Below are 24961 nucleotides of genomic sequence, written 5' to 3'. Positions count from 1 at the left end.
CTTTACGCAAATCAAACTAAAAAATCCTGTAGCATGCCTTAGGAACTCTATTTGACACACCCCAAGGCTCTTTTTTTTTTTAAGGCTCTACTAGCGCCGTCGGATTTTTATACCATGGAAAAAGAAAATATTAACCAATAAAATAATAGGCAGGTTTTCAGGAGGATTGAGAATGTGGGAACTACGTTATGCCGCGAGCGAGACAGTTTTCAAAGCCGCGCTTCGAGTTTGTTAGTTTCCATTCCTGCCCCCTCCTCACCCTCCCAAGGCCAAGTCGGTGATGGGCGGGGGCGACAGGGGCGAGGCCGAGATTCTCTCAGAACCGCCGGTGCTTCTTCCAGCCGAGCACACCTGCCGCCCCTCCTCCTCCGCGAGGTCAAAGCCGACTTCCCGCTGGACAGCTCAGCCCGCTGGGCTGCGGGCGCACCTGGCCGACCGGCCTCGCCCACCTCCGCGCGGAGCCTGCGGGGGCGAGCCCGGCGCCCAGATTAGTGGGCAGGGCGCGCGTTTTCTTTGTTTTTTTTTTTTTAATCTGCCTCCCGGGGTATGTTGGACTTGGCTGTGTGTGCTCTTTGAAATACTATATTGGGAACCTCACACGTTAAAAAAAAAATTTTTTTTTTTTTTTTTTAAATTGCAAGCCTTCCCGGTTCATTCCGCAGCTGGAGAGCAGGCCCGAGGCGTTGTCTCCTTTCTCCCTCCGCCCCCGTCTCCCTCCTTCCCGCCTCCTCCCCCCGCCCGGAGCGGGACTCGCAGGCGCCGCCCCCTCCCAGGCGCCCACTTGGTTCCTCCCAGCTGCCGTGTGAATGGGCCGCCCTCTGAATTCCGCGGAGGGGGTGGCGGGAAGAGGCCGAGCCCCGGCCCCGGCGGCCACCGCCCCCGCCCCCGCCCCGCGGTGGCCCACGCCGGGATCTGCGTCACTCGGCCGCGCGTGGGCGGGAGCCGGAGCGGCGAATGTAGCAAGAGTGGAATCTCCCAACGTGACAGCGCGCGGGGGTGCAGGCGGCGGCGGAGGCGGGCGGGGGAGGAGGAGGGTGCAGCGCGCCCGGAGGGAGGGGGGAGGGGAGAGGGCGCGGCGGGGGAGGCGTCGCCGCCGCCGCCCGCGCGCCCCAGCCTGGAGGAGCTGCCGCCGCCGCGGCCGAACGAGCGCCGTCGGGGCGGGCTTGCAGAAGCGGCGGGCCGGAGCTGGAGGGAAGCGGGGAGAGCGCGTCCACCAGCGTCCCTTCCCCCCTCGATGGGAGCGGGGGCGTCCTGGCCGTCGCCGCCTGAGGAGAGCCGGGGGCCGTCACTTCGGAGTTGGGGCTGAGCAGCCCGCGGACAGCGTGCGAAGACCGCTGCAGCCGCTGGCCGCGTACGTACCCACTCCCTGTCCTCGAGTGCGGGGCGCGTTTCTGCTGGTGCGATCGCGGGCAAACTTGGGTCGGCGGAGTGGCCGGGCCGCGCAGGGACGTGAAGGGGGGCGCGGATTGCGCGCTGCTCCCCGCCGGAAAGCGAGGGCGGCTTAGGGTTTGGGCGATTCCGGGAGAAATTCGGTGCAGGGGCCACAGGAAGTGGGGAGCGCGGCAGCGGCTGGGGCTTGTGCGCTTTCCCTCCGGGAAAGCTGGGGTTGTCTTGTCTATTCCATTAACTGGGTTGGGGTCATCGCGCGGCGTCCGGAGAGTCATGGTGTGCAGTGTGCGGTGTGTTCTGCGTTGTGTGCGCGCACTGGCGCTAGAGTTTTTGCAGCGACCTTCGGCAGGGGCAGGCTTTTTGTTTGTTTACTTTGTAAAAGTGCTGCACTTACGCTTAATTTTTTTTTCCCCCCGTGGGAATCCTTCTCTTCCAAATGTAGTTTTCGTTTTAAAAGCAGAAGGAGAGTTTTGCTTTGAAGTAGCTTCCAGAAAAGAAACTTGGCACCGCGGTGCAGGGAAGCAAGCGATTCATTGTGCTTGCTAAGGCCGAATGTGGAATTTGCAAACACAAGAGCGACGTACTACCCTTGGATGTAGAGGTGTGTGACCTTATTCGTGGAGAAACATTGGAAGTGTCATCAAATATTTGACTTGCACATACTTATCCCTCACTCTCTGAGATTCGGGGAGCATGGAAAATTTGGGGGTGGCTGTCAATTTAAAAATTCATCCCAAACAGTCGATTTGGAGTAACCTGTCACTACCAATTGGTTTGCCAGTGACGTGTCTGCAAACTTAAGGAGTGCAAAGATCAGAAGCTGAGAGGAAAATTCTCAGATCTTGTTTAAAAATATTTTGGCAGTCTTAATAGGTAATATTAGTTTGCATAGGCACAGAGGAACCGAATTTAAAACGGATTAGTCACGTAGGAAATGCTTAGCTGTTTTGTTAGGGAAATGTGCACGCTATGAATTACCTGCTTAGATTTTCACTTTTTTGAGTTTTTTTTCCACTGTGCAACATACCCGATTATATTTCATAATTTGTGTGTGAGTTTTAAGGAGGAACACTGGAAGAGAGGATGCGTAAGATTTGCTTCCTCTGTATTGTTTGGAGGCTGTTATCTTCCTGAAGACTTAAAAGCTGTTTCTGATCTAAGTGCAAATTAAAGTGGCTATTATTTTTTTTTTTATTAAGATTCAGGGATATCGTTTTTTTGGTCCATATTTGTATTATGAGACATTTAATATTGCCCTTTTATTAATTCCTAAAAATTATTTTGTCTTTATAAATATTAACGTGCAAATAAGGCTGCTTCCCTTGAGAATTTGTAGATGACTGGCAAGGTCAGCCTTCTTTACCCCTCTTTCGCCATTAGATAGAGGAAAAATAGACCTTGAAAGAAAATAATTTCAGGGAATCTTTGGAAGATTGCTAGTTTTAATTTCATTATTTTTACTATCTTGCACAAAAGTTAGTATCTCATTTTAATGCCATTGTGTACTGGAGAAATTTGGTGTTCCTGGCTCTGGTGATCGCCTGTTAAAAGCAAGTGTATCAATAATGATGATAATAATAATAGCAATAATAGTAAAATATCATTGAGGCATTTTAATTTTATTTCATTCTGCCGGCTAATTGTTGATGTAATTCAAATGACAAAAATCCTTAGGAATTTTATCGTTGATAGGAAATTTAGTGAGCTAAAATGTCTTAGTAAATAAGTTAAATCTAGTTTTATTTTGCAATTTTTAATAAAATTGAATAATCTCAGCTAAATCAAATTTAGATTTGTTGCCTTTAAAATTTTTCTTTTTTTTTTTACTAGCAAATAACATCCACTGCACTGTGGGAAAGTCAATAGATTTTCATTTTCCCTGATGTTGTCCAGAGATTCAGTGGAAACATTAGTTTTTTGTTTTTTTCTTTAATTACACTTTAACTATGAACATAAAAAAAACATACTGGTTTATTATTAAAGATTTCTGGGGTTTGCACTGTGGATGCTTTGAAAGAAGAAATTTATGTATTACAAAGGGGAGAACCATTGAATTTGTTTCATAAATTTAAAAAATTTAAAAGATGGTTGGACAGAAATAAAAGTGTGTCACATTTTTGTGTATGTTGGCTAGAGTCTGCCTTAAGCCTTAGGCCTCATCTATTCCATTATAATCAGCTTGTAGTGGTTTGGTTGGTGCTATTCATGTGCATTATTGGAAATGAAAGTTCTATAAAAATTTACCTTCAAATGTAAAGCCGTATTATGGATATCACAGAACCATGATATATTTTTTGTTACTTTGACAGAAGTGACCCTGTTATAATATGTTTTGAATAGTTTAAAGTTCTACTAATGTATAATCAGTTTGTCTATGCATATTTCATTATGAAGTTTCTTAAGTATATATATTCCAGAATAAATAGTATCCACTCAAGGGTAATGTAGGCTTGCTAGCCCTTTTGCTTTGGACTTATTTTTATCTTACCTGCTGCTTTTACTCTTTTGAGTAGTAGAGTGAAGAACACTACAGCTGTTAAATACAAATTTTCTTTTAGGTCAGACATACTTAATAACTCGTACAAAAGTAGAATATACTCCCTTAAACTTAATAATGGAACAAGTGGGAAAGTGGAGAAGTTGATGTTGGAAAAAAAATAATAATCCTAATTTTATCAGAACTCTCATAGCTAAAACATACCATTAAGCTTTCATAATAGGTTGTCATTTCTCAATGCATTGTATTTGGGGACTGCATGTTAATCGCATGGCATCTTAATAATGATTTTTAAAGAGATTTTCTGAAAAATGTTAAAAATTTATGTATGTATTGCATACATACTAGGTGCTCAGGGGTCATTTAATGTTTCTTGAATGACTTGACTGTTGGTTGATTGAGGAATATTCAGCCCTATTTTATGAAGTACTAATATTGCTTAGTATTGTAATTAAACAAATGCCTTCTAATTGTTAATGGCAAAATAAATCTGAATTATATTTCCTAATTTTGATAGCTAAATTTAAACTTACACATTATTTAATACTTAAAATGTTAAGGAATTTCTAAGAAATTTTTGCAGATTTAATTTAGAAAAGAATCAGTAGGGGAGGACGTTTTAGTTTCCAAGATTACCATTAATTCATTAAAAACTGTATGTTTAGTTTATAGCATTGACAGTAATAAGATCCAGAAGTGTCTTAAGGTAAATCACTAAATGCCTACTATTAAATGTTGTCTAGGTAAATTGTTTGGAACTTGAAACACATTGTACACTTGAGTTAGTACCTAAGCCAACTCCATGCAATCTTGAGTAACCTATGATGTAACTGAACTATATTTAAATTGTTATAGCTTGAGTTCTGGGTTCTAGACCTAGTACAAAAGTAAGAAGAATTCATTTCCTAGGCTTAAGATTGTTTCCTAAGTCAAATTCTGCCTTTTCATTTTCAACCTGTAGTATACCCATTGCACCCTTCTCCCCATTGCTACGCTTCCCCAAACTTGGCAGTACTTCAGAGACTTTAAATGTAGTCTCTGCCCTCACATTTTCTATTTCCTTCCTCCCAGTTTTCCATCTCAGTCTTTCATTCCTTTAGTGTGCAGTGGATCCCATTTGATGTTAAGAGGAAAACAATCGGGTAGAAGTAATTCACCTTTAATCTGAATGATTCATGGGCTTTTAACCTTCCCTAAGGTTTTTCACATTTTTTTTTTTTTTTAATGTCTGTAAGAGGTTGCTGTTAACTCAGATAATCTTAAAGTAAAAATTTAAGGCTGTGTTGGGGGAAGGCGTTTATAATTCTCTGCATAAATAAGTCAGGCCTTAATGGGATTTTGCCCTTGGGTTCTCCCTACTCCTAGAAAGATCTCTGCTTTGGAGTACCATAGACTTCATATAGGGTGTATACACACTATATAAAAATTACAGCATTTATTATTAATATTAGGAGCCCTGGTGGAGCAGTGGTAAAGCACTCAGCTGCTAACAGAAGGGTCAACAGTTCAAACCTACCAGTCACTCCTTGGGAGAAAGATGTGGCTGGCAGTCTTTTGTAAAGATTACAGCCTTGGAAACCCTGTGGGGCAGTTCTGCTTTATCACTATGAGTTGGAATCGGCAATGGGTTTGGGTTTTGGTTGTTATTAATATTATCATCATGTATCTTTTTAAAACAGTGATTTGTACAGCAAGGAGTGTAGAAGACTCAAGAGGGTAGTGATCGTGAATCTATTCGAATATAATGAACATTTATAAGACAGATATTTATTATTTGGGAATAACTAATACTACATTTTTGTCTATAGGAACAGAAGAAAAAAATACATAGGCTCTTCTCATGACTAAACTTGAACTCTTGAAATGCTGGTTTTGGGGCTGGACTCACACAGTACGTGTGTTATAGCACTACATACATATAGTTTCTCTGTTTGGGAGATCATCCTTTGATCTCTTGGAAAAATAGCTATGTTATGGGAGTCCATATAGCTTTCTAAGAAAGAGGACATACTGAGAATGTGAGAATGAAAAGGGTTGAGGGTAAAGCAGCAGAACGTGCCATTATCAGATTAACAATTCATCACAGACGGGGGTCCCTTTTGAAATATAAAAAGAGGCTGCTGATCAGATTCTGACGTGAACAGCAATCTTTATAGAGATGTCATTGTACACGGAACACTTTGCTAGGAGTGGGGAGGTGGGTAGAAGATAAGGATAAGACATAATCCCTATCCTCAGGGAGCTTATAACATAAGTAACCTGTTCTGCAGAACAAGGTCTCTTCTGTTCCCATGGTTCCTTATTTGAAGCACTTTACTTAGCTTTTATCACAGTGCTTTAAGTGCCTGTTTACTTGTCTCTCTGTCTCCTTCTAAACCGATTCTCCATGGAAGACCACCTTTTCTCTGTATCCCCAGGAGTGGCTCAGTGCCTGACACATTTGGGAAAGTTAGGGAAAACAAAATAATACAATATTACTGAAGTCAGATGAAGACCATTTCAAGAAGGAGGTGTACCATGTGCAGAGAGTAATAAGAGAGAGGTTGGTGGTAACACAGTAGGTACTCAGAGTTTTGACAGAGTGATGGGTCTAGAAGGCAGGCTGAAGCCTTTTCGAACGGATTGAGGCAGTTTCAAGGAACTTCTTTTCCCTGGTGACCATAAAAGGCCCCTTCCCTACCCTAAATCACCACACCCCAGCTTGGAGAATGTCAAGGAAATTTTGTGTTTCCCATAGCCGTATTAGAGTGCTTCGTTGTGGTTCAAGGACACAGCAGGAGTTGACCAATTAAGTTTTTTCTACCATCCTGCTCCTTATTTCACTCAGCATAGTTCGAATCTGGCAAATGACTGAGCCTACCGCTTGAAGAGCCAAAGGGAGGTTTTTTAAGGGTTCAGAACAAATCACTGTCATTTAAAATAGACCAAGGAAACCTTCATCTAAAGCAAAATAAATAAAATAGACCAAGGATTATCAAACAGTAACAAGTGGCCTTAAGCTAATTCATTGTTGTTTAATTAATACTGAATTTATTTTCCTCAGCCTAGAACATTTGAACAGGTGTTAAGTGGAGATTTGCTGTCCACCGGCAGCAAGGCCTCTGGATTAGCTTTTGAATGCAGTAGGAATGAGTAACTGGTTTCTCTTAAACTGTGGAATTCTTAAAACTCAGCATGGGTGTTTCAGGATGTCTTGAAAAGGCCGGGTAACAGTAGTTTTCAGCTGAGTTGATTTACTATACTATTAGCTGCTTGTGTATACAGTAGTGTTGTGTTGGGATCCATTTTATATTTACTTCAGGCTGGAGAACTGCAGGTAGAAGCTGTCTCTTGACTCGTTTGACCTTCATGTTGAAGCATGAATGGATAGTTTGTGAAAACAAAATCTCATCTCATAAAAGTTTTCGATCACATCAAGTTAACGTATGACGTGGTGGGTGTTTAAATTATCACAGCAGTCTTTTGTAGGAAACTGAAACATTGTCCTAAAGCAAAAGCTGAAGGGAGAAGGAAACTCCTTTCACAGCAGTGAGTGTGTGCCTTTAGGTAGCCTCCTAGCACTCCGAATATTTTACTTATTTATCTGTGATCTCTCATCTTGACTTTGGAAATGTACACTTGGTTCTGTCAGTCCTCATGGTGAGATTATATTCTGAACTACTACTTTATTTCCAGTACATAGAGCTTTCTCTTAAGAACTAGGGGGTTTCCTTTCTTTCTGGGTAAAGATGAGAAAGATAAAACTTGAAAAATTAATATTTTCTAAAATCAATGACTTAGAATAAAACCTCTTTGGATCTTATACAAATGAATACATACACACGCATACATACATACATACATATATATATGTGTTTCCTCATGACTCATAAAAGATTTAAAAGCTATTTTCTAGATTTCCTCACGTAGTGTTTCCTCTATCCGTAATCTGTTGAGTGCATATGGTAAGTTAATTGATGACACCATAAACCTTGCAAGGTTATAACTACCTTATAAAAGAGAATTGGTGTGTATATGTGTGCATATGTATTTTTTTCCCGTATACTCTTTGAGTTGAAAGCCTGTGGAGCGGTTAAGTTAGGTGTATGATGAGAAAGTTAGTTTCCTTTCTTCCAACTCAGACGCTTTCTAGAAGCCCTTCTATCTGGTGCAGTGTAGTTTAACATAGCAGGTGCTACTGTAGGTGATTTAGAATTTACAAGAATGTTTTTATCCCGAAGACTAAGTTTTTATGAACGTGAAGGTGAATCTAAAGAACCTGGACAATCACAGAACATGTAAGAGTGTGTGGTACCCAGAGGATGTGTTAAATAGGGATCTTCTAGTGTAGTTTTTTTTTTTTTTTTTTTTACTTGTTTACTGGTTTAGTGTAGTTTGCCAAATTTGCCAAATCATCTGGACTCTCCTGAGATGCAACTCAGCGACTTGACTTCCTGTATTTTCTAAAAGTACTCTGGGTGATTTCCTGGGTATTAGGAGAGAATGTTGTTATTAGCTGCCATCAGGTTGTCCCCCAACTCATGGCGACCCCATGTACAATGGAATGAAACACTGCCCAGTCCTGCAGCATTCCTGTGATTGGTTGCAGATTGAATAGTTGTGATCCATAGGGTTTTTATTAATGGATATTTGGGAATAGATCACCAGGCCTTTCTTCCTAGTCTGTCTCAGTCTGAAAACTCTGCCGAAATCTGCTCATCATAGCATCCTGCAGGCCTACGCTGACAGATGAGTGATGGTGGTGCATGAGATATATTGGCCAGGAATTGAACTTGAGTCTTCCACACGGAAGGCGAGAATTCTGCCACTGAATTACTACAGCCCACTAGTAGAAAACGGTGGGTCCCTAATCAGTGTTTTTTTTTTTTTTTGTATTTTGGAAAGTCATCAGGTCACCTGGCAATGTCCTTATTAGCCATTTTAAAACAAATAGCCATAAAACTTGTGGAGGTAACTAGTTGAGGACCAAGAGGTTCCAGGAAATGGGGGTTCTCATGAGTTAGTTCTTAGAGTGGTAGGGAGAAGCATTTCCTCCCTTCTGGTGACTGAGACTAGAATTTTTTTGCAGCATTCTGGTTGATGGTATAAAGCAAAACTCCTAGGTTTGGTGACCTCCTAGGCTTCAGGGATGTTTCTGATATTCCTCTGCTTGTATTATCTCCCAGTTAATCATTGTTCCTTACTGTTCCGAATTGAGAGTGGAGTTTCCATTTTTCCTCTGATGTTTGTATTCTTTTAAACCTTCTGTAATTTTCTCGTTAGAAGGCTACAGGGTTCTTTTAATCCTAGGGGTGCATTGATTACAACAAGTTTGTTTCTTTTAAATGGAATTATTTGGCCAACTTCTCTTTGTATGTGGGAGGTCTGCAGGCAACTGTGAGCAACTTCTGAATGCTACAGAAAGGTCAAAAAGTACTTTGCAGGATCTTGTTCTATTCCTTTAAAGGCAGGCCTTTCTGTCTTGCTTGGACTTTTAGTTCTTAGTGTGTTTCTTCTTTGCCTGTGTTTTAGGGTCTCTGCTACCTCTTTGAAGGGCTCATCCACCCTCTTGATATCGTCTTACATCTGATAACAGCCTTGATGCACATTTAGACTCTAGTCTGTTTTGCAGGTAGGATATTTCTACTTAGCATTCTACCCTAAGCCATATTCAAATGCCATGTGTTTGACAGGGAATCCCATTATCCTGATTTTTCTCTATCCCAACCGTCTGCCCCAGTTCTAGACTCTTGGGTATACAATCTCATAGTCATCTGTCTTTAACTTTTCTCTTCCTGGAACCAAAGAAAGTGCCAGTAAATGGTAACTATTTCCTCTCGGTCACTTAAACCTAAGTGATCACTAAGTCTTGTCACTTACTTGTTTTAAAATTTGCTGCCTCTTTTTTCCTGGTTCCTAAATATACCACCTTCAGTGTTCACACCACTCATCTGTCAGTTTGTCGTACTGTGGTGAGATGCGTGTTGCTGTGATGCTGGAAGTAATGCCACTGGTATTTCAAATACCAGCATGGTCACTCGTGGTGGACAGGTTTCAGCAGAGCTTGCAAAAGGGCCTGGTGATCTACTTCTAAAAAAAAAAAATGGTGGGTAAAAACCTTATGAATAGTAGCAGAACATTGTCTGATATAGTGCTGGAAGATGACCCCCTCAGGTTGGAAGGCACTCAAAATATGACTGGGGAAGAACTGCCTCCTCAAAGTAGAGTGGACCTTAATGATGTGGATGGGGTAAAGCTTTTAGGACCTTCATTTGCTGACTTGGCACTATTCAAAATGAGAAGAAACATCTGCAAACATCCATTAATAATCGGAACGTGGAATATACAAAGTATGAATCTAGGAAAACTGAAAGTCATCAAAAATGAAATAGAATACATAAAGATTGATATCCTGGGCATTAGTGAGCTGAAATGGACACGTATTGGCCATTTTGAATCAGACAATCATATGGTCTTCTATGTCGGGAATGACAGATTGAAGAGGAATGGCATTGCATTCATCGTCAAAAAGAACATTTCAAAATCTATCCTGAAGTACAGTGCTGTCAGGGATAGGATAATATCCATATGCCTATCAGGAACACCAGTTAATACCACTATTATTCAACTTTACAAACCAACTACTAATGCCAAAGATGAAGCAACTGAAGATTTTTACCAGCTTCTGTGGTCTGAAATTGATCAAACATGCAATCAAGATGCATTGATAATCACTTGTGATTGAGATTCGAAAGTTGGAAACGAAGAAGGAGCAGTAGTTGGAAAATACGGCCTTGGTAACAGAAACAGTGCTGGAGATTACATGATAGAATTTTGTAAGACCAGCAGCCTCTTCATTGCAAATACCTTTTTTCAACAACATAAACAGCGACTATACACGTGGACCTCACCAGAATACACAAGAATCAACTCGACTACATCTGTGGAAAGAGACAGTGGAGAAACTCAATATAATCAGTCAGAAAAAGGCCAGGGGCTGACTGTGGAACATACCATCAATTGCTCATAGGTAAGTTCAAATTGAAGCCGAAAAAATTAAATCAAGTTCACAAGAGTGAAGGTATGACCTTAAGTATATCTCATCTGAATTTAGAGAACATCCAATAATAGATATGATGCATTGAACACTAATGACCAAAGACCAGACAAGTTATGGGATGACCTTAAGGGCATCATACCTGAAGAAAGCAAAAGGTCATTAAAAAGACAGGTAAGAAAGAAAAAAACAAAATGGATGTCGGAAGAGACTCGGAAACTTGCTCTTGAACATAGAGTAGCTAAAGTAAACTGAAGAAATGATCACATAGAAGAGCTGAACAGATTTCAAAAGGCAGCTCGAGAAGACACAGTAAAGCATTATAATGAAATGTGCAAAGAGCTGGAATTAGAAAACCAAAAGGGAAAAACACGCTTGGCATTTTTCAAGCTGAGAGAACTGAAGAAACAATTCAAGACTTGAGTTGCAATATTGAAGGATTGTATGGGCAAAACATTGAACAATGCAGGAAGCATCAAAAGAAGATGGAGAGAACACACATAGTTACTGTACCAAAAAGAATTGGTTGACGTTTAGCTATTTCAGGAGTTACCATATGATCAAGAATCCATGGTACTGAAGGAAGAAGACCAAGCTGCACTGAAGGCATTGATGAAAAAAAAAGGCTTCAGGGATTGATAGAACACCAATTGAGATGTTTCAACAAATGGATGCAATGCTGGAAGTCTTCACTTGTCTATACCAAGATATTTGGAAGATAGCTGCATGGCCAGCTGACTGGAAGAGATCTATATTTGTACCTATTCCAAAGAAAGGTGATTCAACAGAATGCAGAAATTATTGAATAGTATTTTTATCGTTAATATCATAAGTAAAGTTTTGCTGAAGATAATTTAAAAAGGTTGCAACAGTACATCGACAGGGAAGTGCCAGAAATTAAAGCCAGATTCAGAAGAGGACTTGGAACAAGGGATATCGTTTCTGATGTTAGATCTTGACTGAAAGCAGAGGATACCAGAAAGATGTTTACCTGTGTTTTATTGACTGTGCTAAGGCATTTGACTGTGTGGATCATAACAAATTGTGGATAACATTGGGAAGAAAGGAAATTCTGGAACACTTAATTGTGCTCATGTGGAACCTGTACATAGACCAAGAGGTAGTTGTTCAGAGAGAACAAGGGAATACGGCATGGTTTAAAATTAGGAAAGGTGTGCATTAGGGTTGTATCCTTTCACCATACTTAGTCTGTAAACTGAGTGAATAATCAAGAAGCTGGACTATATGAAGAAGAACATGGCACCAGGATTGGAGGAAGACTCATTAACACCCTGCGATATGCAGATGACACAACCTTACTTGCTGAAAGTGAAGAGGACTTAAAGGACTTACTGATGAAGACCAAAGACTGTGTAGCCTTAAGTATGAGTTGCACCTCAACATAAAGAAAACAAAAATTCTCACAGCTGGGCCGACAAGCAGCGTCATGATAAACAGGGAAAAGATTGATGGTGTCAAGGATTTCATTTTACTTGGATCCACAATCAACACCCATGGAAGCAGCAGTCAAGAAATCAAAAGATGTATTGCATGGGGCAAATCTACTGCAAAAGACCTCTTTTAAGTGTTATAAAGCAAAGATGTCGCCTTGAAGTCTAAGGTGCGCCTGACCCAAGCCATGGTATTTTCATTCATCTCCTATGCATGTGAAAGCTGAACAATGAATAAGGAAGACCAAAGAAGAATTGATGCCTTTGAAATATGGTGTTGGTGAAGAATATTGAATATACCATGAACTGCCAGAAGAACAAACAAACCTGTCTTGAAGTACAACCAGAATGCTCCTTAAAAGCGAGGATGGCGAGACTTTGTCTCACATGCTTTGGACATGTTATCAAGAGGCTTCAGTCCTGGAGAAGGACCTCATGCTTGGCAAAGTAGAGGGTGAGCAAACAAGAGAAAGACCCTCAAGTAGATAGGTTGACATGGTGGCAGCAACAGTGGGCTCATGCATAACAATGATTGTGAGTATGACGCAGAACCACGTACTTTGTACATGTCAGGAGGGATGAGTCTCTGGAGAAGGACATCATGCTTGGTAAAGTAGGGGGTCAGTGAAAAGAGGAAGACCCTCAACGAGTTGCATTGACAGATTGGCTACAACAATGAGCTCAAACATAGCAACGATTGTGGGGAGGGCACAGGACCAGGCAGTGTTTCTTTCTGTTGTACATAGGGTCACTATGAGTCAGAACCGACTTGACAGCAGGCACCTAAAAACAGCAGTGTTCGCACCTCCCTATTCATATTGAAATCTATCTCCTTCCACCTGCTAGAGTATTCATGCTAATTTTCCTTTATCTGTAAAATAGACATAACTGTACTTGTCTCACAGGGCAGTTGTGAAGATTAGACATAATGTAAATCATTTATTTTAGTACCTGACGTAAAATAAGTATTCATTGAAAATGGTAGCATAATGTACTTTTTACCTCTTACTTTTGGACTCCACTTTTGTGTCTACACCATGGAAACAGCAAAGTGTGTAGCCAAAAATATGGGCTCTAGAGCGCTGTGGGTTCTTGGTTTGAGTCCCCAGGCTCCTGCTTACTAGATGTGAGACTCTGAGAAAGTTACCTATCTTCTTTGAGCCTTTAATTTCTCCTCTTTAAAATGAGAACAATTATACCGGCCTTTAGGGTTGTCAGGAGTATAAAATGAGATAAAGTATATAGAGAGAATGCTTCCTTAAGAGCCAATTGCTATGCAAAGTGATCCCTGTTTTTATTCTTCCCATATTGCATTCCTAAATCCTGTGACATTTAACCTATTTGGTTTAAGATGTCTGGGGCAAATGTGATAAGTATTTTCTTTCCTCTTTTTGCAGGTGAAACCCATCCACCGTAATGGCCGCGGCCTTACCTAGGACCCTGGGGGAGTTGCAGCTATACAGAATATTACAAAAGGCCAATCTACTCTCTTATTTTGATGCCTTTATCCAACAAGGCGGTGATGATGTCCAGCAACTCTGTGAAGCCGGAGAAGAGGAATTTTTGGAAATCATGGCACTTGTGGGGATGGCTAGCAAGCCCCTTCATGTTAGAAGGCTACAAAAGGCTTTGAGAGACTGGGTTACAAACCCTGGCCTTTTTAATCAGCCACTGACTACCCTTCCTGTCAGTAGCATACCCATCTATAAGTTACCAGAAGGATCACCGACATGGCTGGGAATATCCTGCAGTAGTTACGAAAGGAATAGCAATGCCCGGGAACCTCATTTAAAAATCCCCAAATGTGCTGCCACCACCTGTGTGCAGAGCTTGGGACAGGGGAAGTCAGATGTGGTGGGGAGCTTAGCACTGCAGAGTGTTGGTGACTCTAGACTCTGGCAAGGCCACCATGCCACTGAAAGCGAGCACAGTCTGTCCCCAGCAGACCTCGGCTCCCCGGCTTCTCCTAAAGAAAGCAGTGAGGCACTGGATGCTGCGGCCGCACTCTCTGTAGCCGAGTGTGTGGAGCGGATGGCCCCCACACTGCCAAAAAGTGACTTGAATGAAGTGAAAGAGCTGCTAAAAACCAACAAAAAGTTGGCCAAAATGATTGGTCACATCTTTGAGATGAGCGATGATGATCCACGCAAAGAGGAGGAAATTCGAAAATACAGTGCAATATATGGCAGATTTGATTCAAAGAGAAAGGATGGAAAACATCTCACACTTCATGAGGTAAAAACCCCACTTCTTCTGTATGTGTGTGGAGTGTTGTTGCTCTATAGAGATAAGTTTGGTAATAGTTTACAGCAAAGGAGATACATGCCCTGAAAGCAGTGTTAAAAATGTTTAGGTATTAGCAAAATGTAACTATTTTATGAAAATAGGTCATAATTATTATTGTGTTAGGGTATTTTTGCATTGAACTTAAATATGCTTGAGCCTTAGAACTGCAGTGTTGGGTGACTTAGAAAAATTTCAGAATTTAAACAGTGAAAGCATGAAGTCTTTACATTAATGAGACAGTTTATTTTTTAATTAAGAAATAAAATAGGACTTTAAATGTAATCTTTTTCAAAACCCTTTTATAAAAATAAGAACTCAAAGCAGTTTCAACCAGCATGGAAAACAGAATTCTATCAGATGAATGTTGGAGGAATTATTGCTTCTTCGAACATTGTGTTGATTTGGCATTAAAAATCCTCATTGTTTTATCTTTGTAGCACTCTCCCCAGAAGTATTCTGCCTCAGTACAAGGACGATACACACAGGCACATAACACACACAACTTCTGCATTTATTCTCTTTCTCCTCTTGTCCTTCTGGCCAGCACGTTATCTTTGTATCCCCAGAGCCTCTTGCACCCAATAAACCCTTGGAAAATAAATGCATTTTCAAAAGATAAAAAGAACATTTCATGCCTAAATGTTTAGAAGGAGGAAGTAAATCCTCCTTGAAAAAATATTCAGGTCGAATGCAGTATTTCCTGTTCAACATCAGGTCTTTCCCCATTAGACTTACACTTCTACATGAAAAAGAATACGTCATTGTGAAAGTACTATTTAATCACTACAAAAGAATGTGAAGTAATCAGATATTTTTCTCTACATAAACAAATAAAAGATCATACTTTGGATACTGTTCTCCAAATTCTTTTTTTTTTTTTTTTAACTTTACAGTACACTTACAGTACGTTATGCTATTAGGTATCTTTTCAAGTCAGTACACATAGAGCTACTTTGTTTTTTTATGGGTTGCATTGTATTCCATAGTATGGATATGCCTTTATTTATCTTAACCATTCACTTTGTGATGTTGACTTAGGTTTTAAATTTTTTGATACTACATACGGAGCTACGTGAATGTTCTTAATACACCTTTACAGACTTGTGCATCTGTTTCTATAGAATGGGCTCCATCGTGTAAAATTATGGGATCAAAATACTGAGATTTAACATTTTAATAGATACTGCTAAATTGCCTTCTTAAAAAAGGACGTTTAACAGAAATCCAGTTTTATGTTCATATGTTTAAGAGAAATCCAATTGTATGTTCATATGTTTAACAGAAATCCAACTTTATGTTAATGTTCTTTGTTTTAATGTTGGGGTTGTTTGTCTTACTTTTGCAAAATGATTTGATAAGACCTTTTTATATTTCAAGGATATTAACCCTTTGTCTTATGTTGTAAATATTTTCCCAGATTGACATTTGTCCTCTGACTTTGCAGAGTGTTTTGCCTTGTCAAGTTTAAGTAATCATATTTATTGATATTGTCCTGTATGATTTCATTAGTTTAATTCTCTATCCTTTTACGGGCATAAAATTTTTTTTAAGTTATTATACCTTTATAATATGTTTTGATGTCTGGAAAGGCAGATACTCCTTCATTAGTTTTGTTTCTAGCTTTTCTTTTTTTTTTTTTTTTTTAAGCTAATTTCATATATTTATCCTTCTAAATGAAATTTTAAATATATGAATTTTTCAAGTTTCCCCCAAAATTTCTGTTGATATTTTATTTGGAAATACCTTAAATGTGTCGGTTAATTTGGAGAACTGACATATTTACGATAATGAGACTTTCCTTACAGGAATATGGTATGTGTATTATTTAGATTTTTTATATTCCTCAGTAATTTTTTAGTGCTTTTCAGACAGGTTGTGTACATTTCCTAGTCATATGGTGTATATTATATATATGTATATTAACACTATTATACGTATATTTCATTTATATAGGATATAAAGAGGATATAATCATAAGTGGGATTTTTTCTTCGTTGTTTTTTAATGGCTATCACTGGCTGATTTTTGGATATAAATCTTGTTTTCAACAATTTTACCATCTGATCTTTGTAAATAAATGATTTTAGATGTTTTGATACTAGAGTTTAAGATCAGAGAATTGATTGGCAGAATGACTTAAAGTAAATTTGTGATTTCATCTCTTTTGGGCTTTTTTTTTTTTTTGCAATTGTTACTATTGTTACCATATAGTAATTTCTTCACAGAATCTTGTAAGTAAATCTAGAAAATAACAATTATAATTCAGATATACTTTGACACTTCCCTATTACCTGTGAATCAGTAGAGGAGTCCACTTAAAAAGTTATTATGTTTGATAGTATAATAGAAAACGTAGGCCAGAAGTGTTGGCAATTTTAGGTTCATGCTTTGATCAAGTTTTTACGTAATTTTTAAAACATAGCAGATAAAACACAAAGTTAAGTTAGACGTATTTTTGTCAAAATGAAAGTATTTTCAAAAGATAAATTTATTAAACCCAATCAACATCACTTTTTTCCCTCTTACCCTATGTGGAGTCCTGCTGGTTAAGAGCTTGGCTGCTAACCAAAAGGTCAGCAGTTCAAATCCACCAGCCAGCCTCTCACTGGTAACCCTATGGGACAGTTCTGCTTTGTCCTATAGGGTTGCTCTGAATTAGAATTGACTTGATGGCAGTGGATTTGGTTTTTTTTTGGGTTACCTTACTTTAAAAAAATCCCAAAAGTATTATTTCACACTTGGCTTTTGCTGAGGGGCTCTTTCTTTTTTAGATAAATAGGTACAGATGCTATTTAAGTAATGAGGCATTTGTGGGTTTCCCAAAATAAGGGACCATTCAAAATGAATGCCAGTAGGCTGAGATGTAGGGGTGGGGGCTTTGGAAATGTGGTCTGTGTATTTAAAACTTAACTTAGACCACTTGTTACTTGTAATGCAAGTATGCGAATCTGGTCCAGTAACATAGTTTATGAATCAGAAGGGTTTCTTCAAACTAGCTTGGGGGAAATGGATCAAATACTGAGAGAATTAAAAGAAAGAAAATGCTATTAAGTGTACCTTTAGGTATTATGTAATTTTGCATTTTTTTCCACTTTACTATTTAAAATCAGAAAAAGATTTTGGGTCTTTCTAAATCCTAAGATTAAAGAATGTTACTATTTGTCTTTAGTTTCCAAATAAGGAAACTGATGACTTATTCTTAATTCACTGTTGGCAGTATCTCTGAGAGTTTTCTTCATATAAAACCTTTGTGGATATTTTACTCTTTCAAGACATAGAGCTGTTTGTAAGCCAGGAGTGGATGAAAATCAGGAAGTTATCTATACCTGAAAAATTTTTTTTCATCTCTCCCAAGTATGTAAGATTCTCTGCTTGTGTGAATTTTTATACTTGTTTACAAATTTACTGTACACAGTACAGTAAAGAATTATGGAATGAGTCATTCTAAAACACTTTTTATTTTTTAAAGAATCGGTGATAAACTTAGGACCTGGCTAGGTATGGACTGGTTTATAGGAGTCAGGCCATAAAGGTAGCAAGGGGTTGAGGCTTAAAACCACACTAGTTGTTTTGGGGTAGATGCTAGGGGACAAATCCAGAAGCAGTACTAGAAAGAAGTCCAAGCGGGCAGAATGTGCCATCTATCCAAAGGTGTTTTAGCAGGTAATAGGTGGTAACCTAGACAAGCAATATGTATCAGATCTTATATCAATGAATTGGTGAGTCTTACGAGAAGTTTGTCATTTCATTAATCTTTTTCAGGAGTCTGCGAACTATATAGCCCATGCATGGGCCAAGCCTGGCCCATCACCTTTTTTTTTTTTTTTTTTTAAATATTTCATTGTGTTTTCAGAGAAGGTTTATCACCACCTGTTTATATAAATAAACGTTTATTGGAACACAGCCATGCCCATGTGGCTACTTTGGAGGTACATTGGCAGAGTTGAGTAGTTGTGACATAGACTTTTTGGCTTATGAAGCCTCAAATATTTACTTTTTTTTAAAAAAAAAAAAACAGAAAAAGCTTGCCAACCTCGCATCTTTTTGAAGAAGCAGCTTTTGGCTTAGTTGCTATTCTTAGTTATGCAGGGTGTGAGTGTTTACTTTAACTTCCTTGTGATTTATTTTATTGTTCTTTTCCAACTTAAGTTAGATGCATATCAGTTCAGTAATGTTTAGCCTTTCTTCATTTTCTGATATAAGCATTTAAGGCTATAAATTATCACTAGGTATGGATTTAGGTTTATTCTCAAAGTTTTGTTATAAGGTTATTTTATTATTTTTCTGTGGTAACTATGTCCCTTTTCATTTATGATTTCTATTCTGATCCATTGAACATAGAGTAGCTGAAGAAAATGGAAGAAATGATGAAGTTAAAGGAGCTAAACAGAAGATTTCAAAGGGCCCCTCAAGAAGAGAAATCATTATAATGAAATGTGCAGACACCTGGAATTAGAAAACCAAAATGCTCGGCATTTCTTAAGCTGAAAGACCTGAAGAAAAATTCAAGCCTCGAGTTGCAATACTGAAGGATTCTTGTGGGCAAAATATTGAATGATGCAGGAAGCATCAAAAGAAGATGGAAGAAATACACAGAGTCACTGAACCAAAAAGAAATGGTTGACGTTCAGCCATATCAGGAGGGTAGCATGTGATGAAGAACCAAGAATATTGAAGGAACTAGTCCAAGCTGCACTGAAGGCACTGGCGAAAACCAAGGCTTAAGAAATGGAGGGAACAACAACTGAGATGTTTCAACAAGCGGATGTAGCACTAGAAGCACTCACTCATCTATGCCAAAAAATTTGGAAGACTGCTACCTAGCCAACCAATTGGAAGAGATCCATATTTGTTCCTGTTCCAAAGAAAGCTGATCCAACAGAATGCGGGCATTATTGAACAACATCATCAACAGCACACGCAAGTAAAATTTTACCAAAGATAATTCAAAAATGGTGGCAGCAGTACATTGACAGAGGAGTACCAGAAATTCAAGTGAGATTCAGAAGAGGATGTGGAACAAGGGATATCATTGCTGATGTCAGGTGGATCTTGGCTTAAAGCAGAGTATACCAGAAAGATGTTCACCTGTGTTTTAGTGATTATGCAAAGGCATTTGACTCTTATGGATAACATTGAGAAGAATGGACATTCCAGAACAGTTAATTGTGCTCATGAGGAACCTGTACATAGACCAAGAGGTGTCCTTCATACAGAACAAGGGAATACTGCATGGTTTAAAATCAGGAAAGGTGTGCATTAGGGTTGTATCCTTTCATCACACTTAGTCTGTATGCTGACCAAATAATCCGAGAAGCTGGACTGTACGAAGGAGAATGGCGGGGCGGGGCGGGGCGGGGGGGGCGGGATCAGGATTAGAGGAAGAATCATTAACAACCTGTGATATGCAGATGACACAGCCTTGCTTGCTGAAAGTGAAGAGGACTTAAAGCACTTACTGGTGAAGGCCAAAGACTACAGCCTTCAGTATGGATTACACCTCAGTGTAAAGAAAACAAAATCCTCATAACTGGACCAATAACCAGCGTCATGATAAATGGAGAAAAGATTGAAGTTGTTAAGAATTTCACTTTTCTTGGCTCCACAGTCAGTGCCAAAAATGACCTATTGCACTAGCCAAATCTGCTGCAAAAGACCTCTATAAAGTGGTAAAAAAACAAAGATGTTGCTGTGAAGACTAAGGTGCGCTTGTCCCAAGCCATTGTATTTTCAGTCAACCCATATGCATGTGAAAGCTGGACAGTGAGTAAGAAAGACTGAAGAAGAATTGATGCCTTTGAATTGTGGTGTTGGCAAAGAATATTGAATATATCATGCACAGCCAAAGAACAAACCTGTCTTGGAAGAAGTAGAACCAGAATGCACCTTAAAAGCAAGCACATCAAGACTACATCTCACATACTTCGGACATGTTATCAGGAGAGAGCAGTCCCTGGAGAAGGATGTCATGCTTGGCAAAGTAGAGGGTCAGTGAAAAAGAAGAAGACCCATTGACACAATGGCTGCAACAATGGGCTCAAATATAGCAATAATTGTGAGGATGGCGCAGAACTGGGCAACGTTTTGTTCTGTTGTACATAGGGTTGCTGTGAGTCCGAACCAACTCACCTAACACCGCCACCACCACTTCAACTTATGAATTATTTAGAAATGTTTCTTCATTTCCAAGTATGAGGGAATTTTTCTTAGATATTTTTCCTAGTGATTTTTAGCTGAATTATATTGCCACAGAGCATGGTTTTATGATGGCAGCCTTTTAAAGTTTATTAAGATTTTATTTATGGCCCAGTATGTATTCAGTGTTTTATATGTGCTCAGAAACAGTACCTTCTGCCCTTGTTGGTGGAGTGTTCTGTATATGTCTCCTTTAACAAGTTTATTAACTGTTACTCAAAACCTTCCAATTTTTGTGTGTGTCGTCTTGATCTATCAGTAACTAAGAGTGTGTGTTAAAATCTCCCACTGTGATTGGGGTGTTGTCTCTTTCTCTTTTTATTATGCAGTGATCTTATTAATTTTTAATAATATATTTGTTTTAAAAACCTATTTTGTTTGTTAGCATTATAAATGCATCAGCTCTAATTTTTGCTTACCTGTTACATGTTGTTTTCAACCTCTTTGAACTTTCTGAATCCACATGGTTTAGATATGTCTCTTGTGAATACCAATAGATGGATATTTAAGAATCCAGTCTTTTTTTTTTTTTTTTGTCTTTTAACTAGAACATTTAGTCTATGTACATTTATAGTAATAATTGATGTTTTGGATTTATGGTCATTATTTTGTATTTTTTTTTTTCCCTGCCTTATACCTCAAAAAAAAAAAAAAAATTTTTTTTTTTTTTTTTTATACCTCAGGTTTAACATTTGGGATTAGTTTTCTTCTGCCTGACTTCCGTCATTTAGAATTTTCTGAAATGCCTACTGGTGGCAAACTCTGTCCTTCTTCAACCCACTACGAAAATATTTTTATTTTGCATGGATTCTTAAATAGTATTTGTTCTGGGTATTTAATTCTGTATTGTTAGTTGTTTTTACTTAGTACATTGAAGATACCATTTCAGTGAGTTTTGGCTTTCATTGTTGTATTTGAAGTCAGCTATTCTGCTATTTCTCAGCTTCTTTTAAAATCTTCTCTTTGCCTCTGCCCCAGTTTCTTTCTTTTCTCCTTCTGAATTCTCAGTTTCTCACGGTTATTTTTACTGTATTACTCTTTAGTCATATTTTCAGTTCCTTTTATTTCTTTAAAAATGAAGTCTTTGAAGGTCTGATTCTGTTGTCGCTTCTGCCCGTTTTCATTTATGATACCTTGTTTCTTTGAACATTTTATGATTTTTGTGTATGAGCTCATATTTTTTGGAACTTTATCTGTGGGAATGTTTTAAAGCTTGGAAAGAAAGTGGATCCCCGTAGAGGTTATTTGCTTTATCTTCTACCAGGCATCTGGGAACACTACTACTCCGCGACCCCCTGAAATTAAATTCTCAGCCCACTTAGTGTGAATTAGGAATGAAAATCCATGTGAAGGGTTGATTTGGGATTATGAAATCTCAAGAGAATGTCTTTCCTTCTCTCCCACTCAGCACCAAGGTTCAAGACAGGTAATTTTCTTTGTATTCTTTTAGGGGTACAGGTGTATTTCTAATTCAGCCTTACATTAGGAGTTCAGCTTTGGTAAGAAGGGGTCTTAGACTCCTCACTAATCACCTTTGGTGGGCGCTGAGCTTTCCTCCCCACACCCTCCAGCTCTATGAGACTGAAGATGAAGCCACAAGTTCATCTGGTTTAGCAATTGTTGTGAGCTTACTGCTTTGAAATTTTATCTAGGTTAGTTTTGGCCTGAATAGTCCTTACTCTTGCCAGCTTATTGATGCACTTAAGGTAATGGACCCCCTCTCACCCATTTTATCCAGCATATTTAGTTTTCTGTGAGAGGTGCCAGTCATGGTTCCTAGTCTCCCTACTGCTGGAAATGAGAGTCCTGATTGCCTTTGAGATTCCCTATCACACTGCATTCATAGAGTGTTTTTATGTCAGCAATGCTTAATCAAAAGTCACAATCATTTGATTGTTAGAGATTATAATTTTAACTCCTATAAAGAAAGTTTTTCTTGGAATCAGTGAACCACTCTTCTTGAGGATAAACATAACTTAAGTGCAGTTATAAATGAGAGAAAGCTAACTTTAAGAAATGTTTTACAGGAAGATTTGAATGGAATTTTGGTATTTGGGGGCATAAAAAGAGGAAGTGAAGGAAGTAAACAAGAGAGAATGTCTTGTACTTTATATGTAGTTTAACAAAATTGTTTTTAAAAGCTAATATGGTATTGAGTGAGTGACTACTATTTTGGAGTATTTGTGTCACTTTTCCTTTTTTTAAATATATTGTCAGTATTTACTGATTTGTTAAAGATTGTTCCTAGGGGCATAGAATCCACCTAACACTGACAGAACACACAAGTTTGAGGGAGGCTTCATGAATCAGCTTCTTGTTACAACTTAGGATGAGCTGTAGTTACTTCTCCAGCCTCAGTTTTTCTCTAAGAAGCTTCCTTGGATTGAACCTGAAGAGTTAAATCTACTTTTTTTCATCAGTTTTAGCCTGAATTCAGGAACAAAGAATGTGTTAGGTTTGTTTTTCTTGATTTCTGTCTGGTAGGATGTTTTCAGTTTGTGTTGAAAAGTTGTTTTTTATGGTTGTACATAACTGATACCTTCAAAATGTTGTCAGTTCAGATAATCTTATTGACAGTCAGAAGTTCTCTACAGTGATATAGATTTATGAGTACATAAACAGCTAAATGAAAAGCAGCTTGAGAAGGGTCTTCAAGGTCGTTGTAGCTACTGCCATGTGGAAATTGTAGTTTATTTAGGAAACAATTTTTTAAAAGTTCATTTTGCTTTTAGCTGTAGTACCACTGTGCCTTTCAAAAGTGCTTATGGGAGAAACTGATCTATTGATGATTATTTAGGAGGAGGGGAGAAGGCAGAAAATAAATTCCTCCTCCAGTCATGCTTCGTATTCAACTACGGATATTAAAATAGGAGGCCTGGGCTTCTTATTACCACCTTGTTGTCGTCTTACAAGAAACTAGTATAAATAACAGTTGAAATTTTGGGGAGAAGGATGTTAGATACCTATATCACACTGTATACCATAACATATTCTAGATTGATTAAATATCTAAGTGGAAAAAAAAAATGAAAGTATTAAACTGGTAGGAGAACATATATGTATATTAGGATGGAAAAGTTGTTTTTACACATGACAACCAAGGTAAAAACGGTAAGACTAAAAGGTTAATGACAAACTTGGGCATGGAGAGTGGATACTACATATGGGGAAGAGTTAATGGTCTCAAAGAATTCTTAAAGTCCATAAGAAGATAAAACAGTGGGATAGAACAAACAGGCAGATGCCATGAGCAAACAGATTTCAAAATAAGTCAAAACCGTAAGAAAACATTCCAGTTTTATTATCAAAGAAATGCAGATTATAACAGGATATCATTTTAAAATATATCAAATTGGTAAAGCTTTTACACGATAGTGACTAGTATTGGTTAAGATTCTGGGAAATGGATTGTATGTCATTTTCTGCTGCTTATTTTTATTTTCCTTATTGTCCATAAAAACTCCAAAAATAAATAAAATAAAGGGTATAAATAAAACCAAGGTGACTATTTTTATTAGTTTGGGTTCTGAGATATGGTACATGGTGATATGATATGGTGATTTTCTTCCGAAATTTGCCATGAGGAATAATTGTGAATAAAAGCCATCCAGATTTCTATAAATTATGATTTCATTATATAATGATGTGAAATTTTTTATTCCTGAGTGAAACATTTTATATGTTGATAAAATAAAACTGTTAACATTTTTTAAAACTGTATTTTGGATATCCAGCTCACTGTTAATGAAGCAGCTGCCCAGCTTTGTGCGAAGGATAATGCCCTGTTGACCAGAAGAGATGAACTTTTTGCCCTGGCTAGACAGATTTCTCGAGAAGTCACCTATAAATATACTTACAGAACCACCAAGTAAGTGTTTACTCGGAAGTATCTTTGCATTGCATGGTAGAAATGGTGTTTGTTTAAGTCACCACCCATTGATAGGATATAAGTGTTTCTGAAAAAATAGAAATGTGATTATAGTTCTAAATTATAAATTTTACAACTATGGCTTTTCAAAACATTATTGCTCAAGTGATTTTTGTTGTTTTGTTTATTCTCCTCTGCTTTTCTCTCTTCTGAAAGGCATAGTTCCCTAGTACTATAGC

At 38.5% G+C, this 24961-nt stretch overlaps 1 protein-coding gene across 15 annotated transcripts in view; it reads left to right on the top strand.

Annotated features, from left to right (window-relative positions):
- The first annotated feature begins 1146 nt into the window (after positions 1 to 1146).
- The window catches only part of NAB1 (NGFI-A binding protein 1), a 90487-nt gene continuing 66672 nt past the window's right edge, over positions 1147 to 24961 (top strand). For 7 of the 15 annotated variants that reach the window (XR_002784539.2, XR_010322266.1, XR_002784537.2 and 4 more), the window contains exons 1-4: positions 1150 to 1351; positions 13771 to 14608; positions 22263 to 22280; positions 24589 to 24722. Coding sequence is in view for 8 of the 15 variants with exons in the window: in XM_023542705.2 (XP_023398473.1) it covers positions 13790 to 14608; positions 22263 to 22280; positions 24589 to 24722 (971 nt within the window). In the remaining 7 variants the exon portion in view is untranslated. Of the gene's footprint in view, positions 1352 to 1831; positions 1991 to 13770; positions 14609 to 22262; positions 22281 to 24588; positions 24723 to 24961 lie in introns of all 15 variants that reach the window. The other 8 variants (XR_002784540.2, XM_023542713.2, XM_064286888.1 and 5 more) reach the window with 5 other exon arrangements.

This window comes from Loxodonta africana, chromosome 6 (genome assembly GCF_030014295.1).
Source record: "Loxodonta africana isolate mLoxAfr1 chromosome 6, mLoxAfr1.hap2, whole genome shotgun sequence".
Classification (NCBI taxonomy): domain Eukaryota; kingdom Metazoa; phylum Chordata; class Mammalia; order Proboscidea; family Elephantidae; genus Loxodonta; species Loxodonta africana.
The sequence above is the reverse complement of the archived record's forward strand: the minus strand, read 5'-3'. Positions and strand labels throughout refer to the sequence as shown.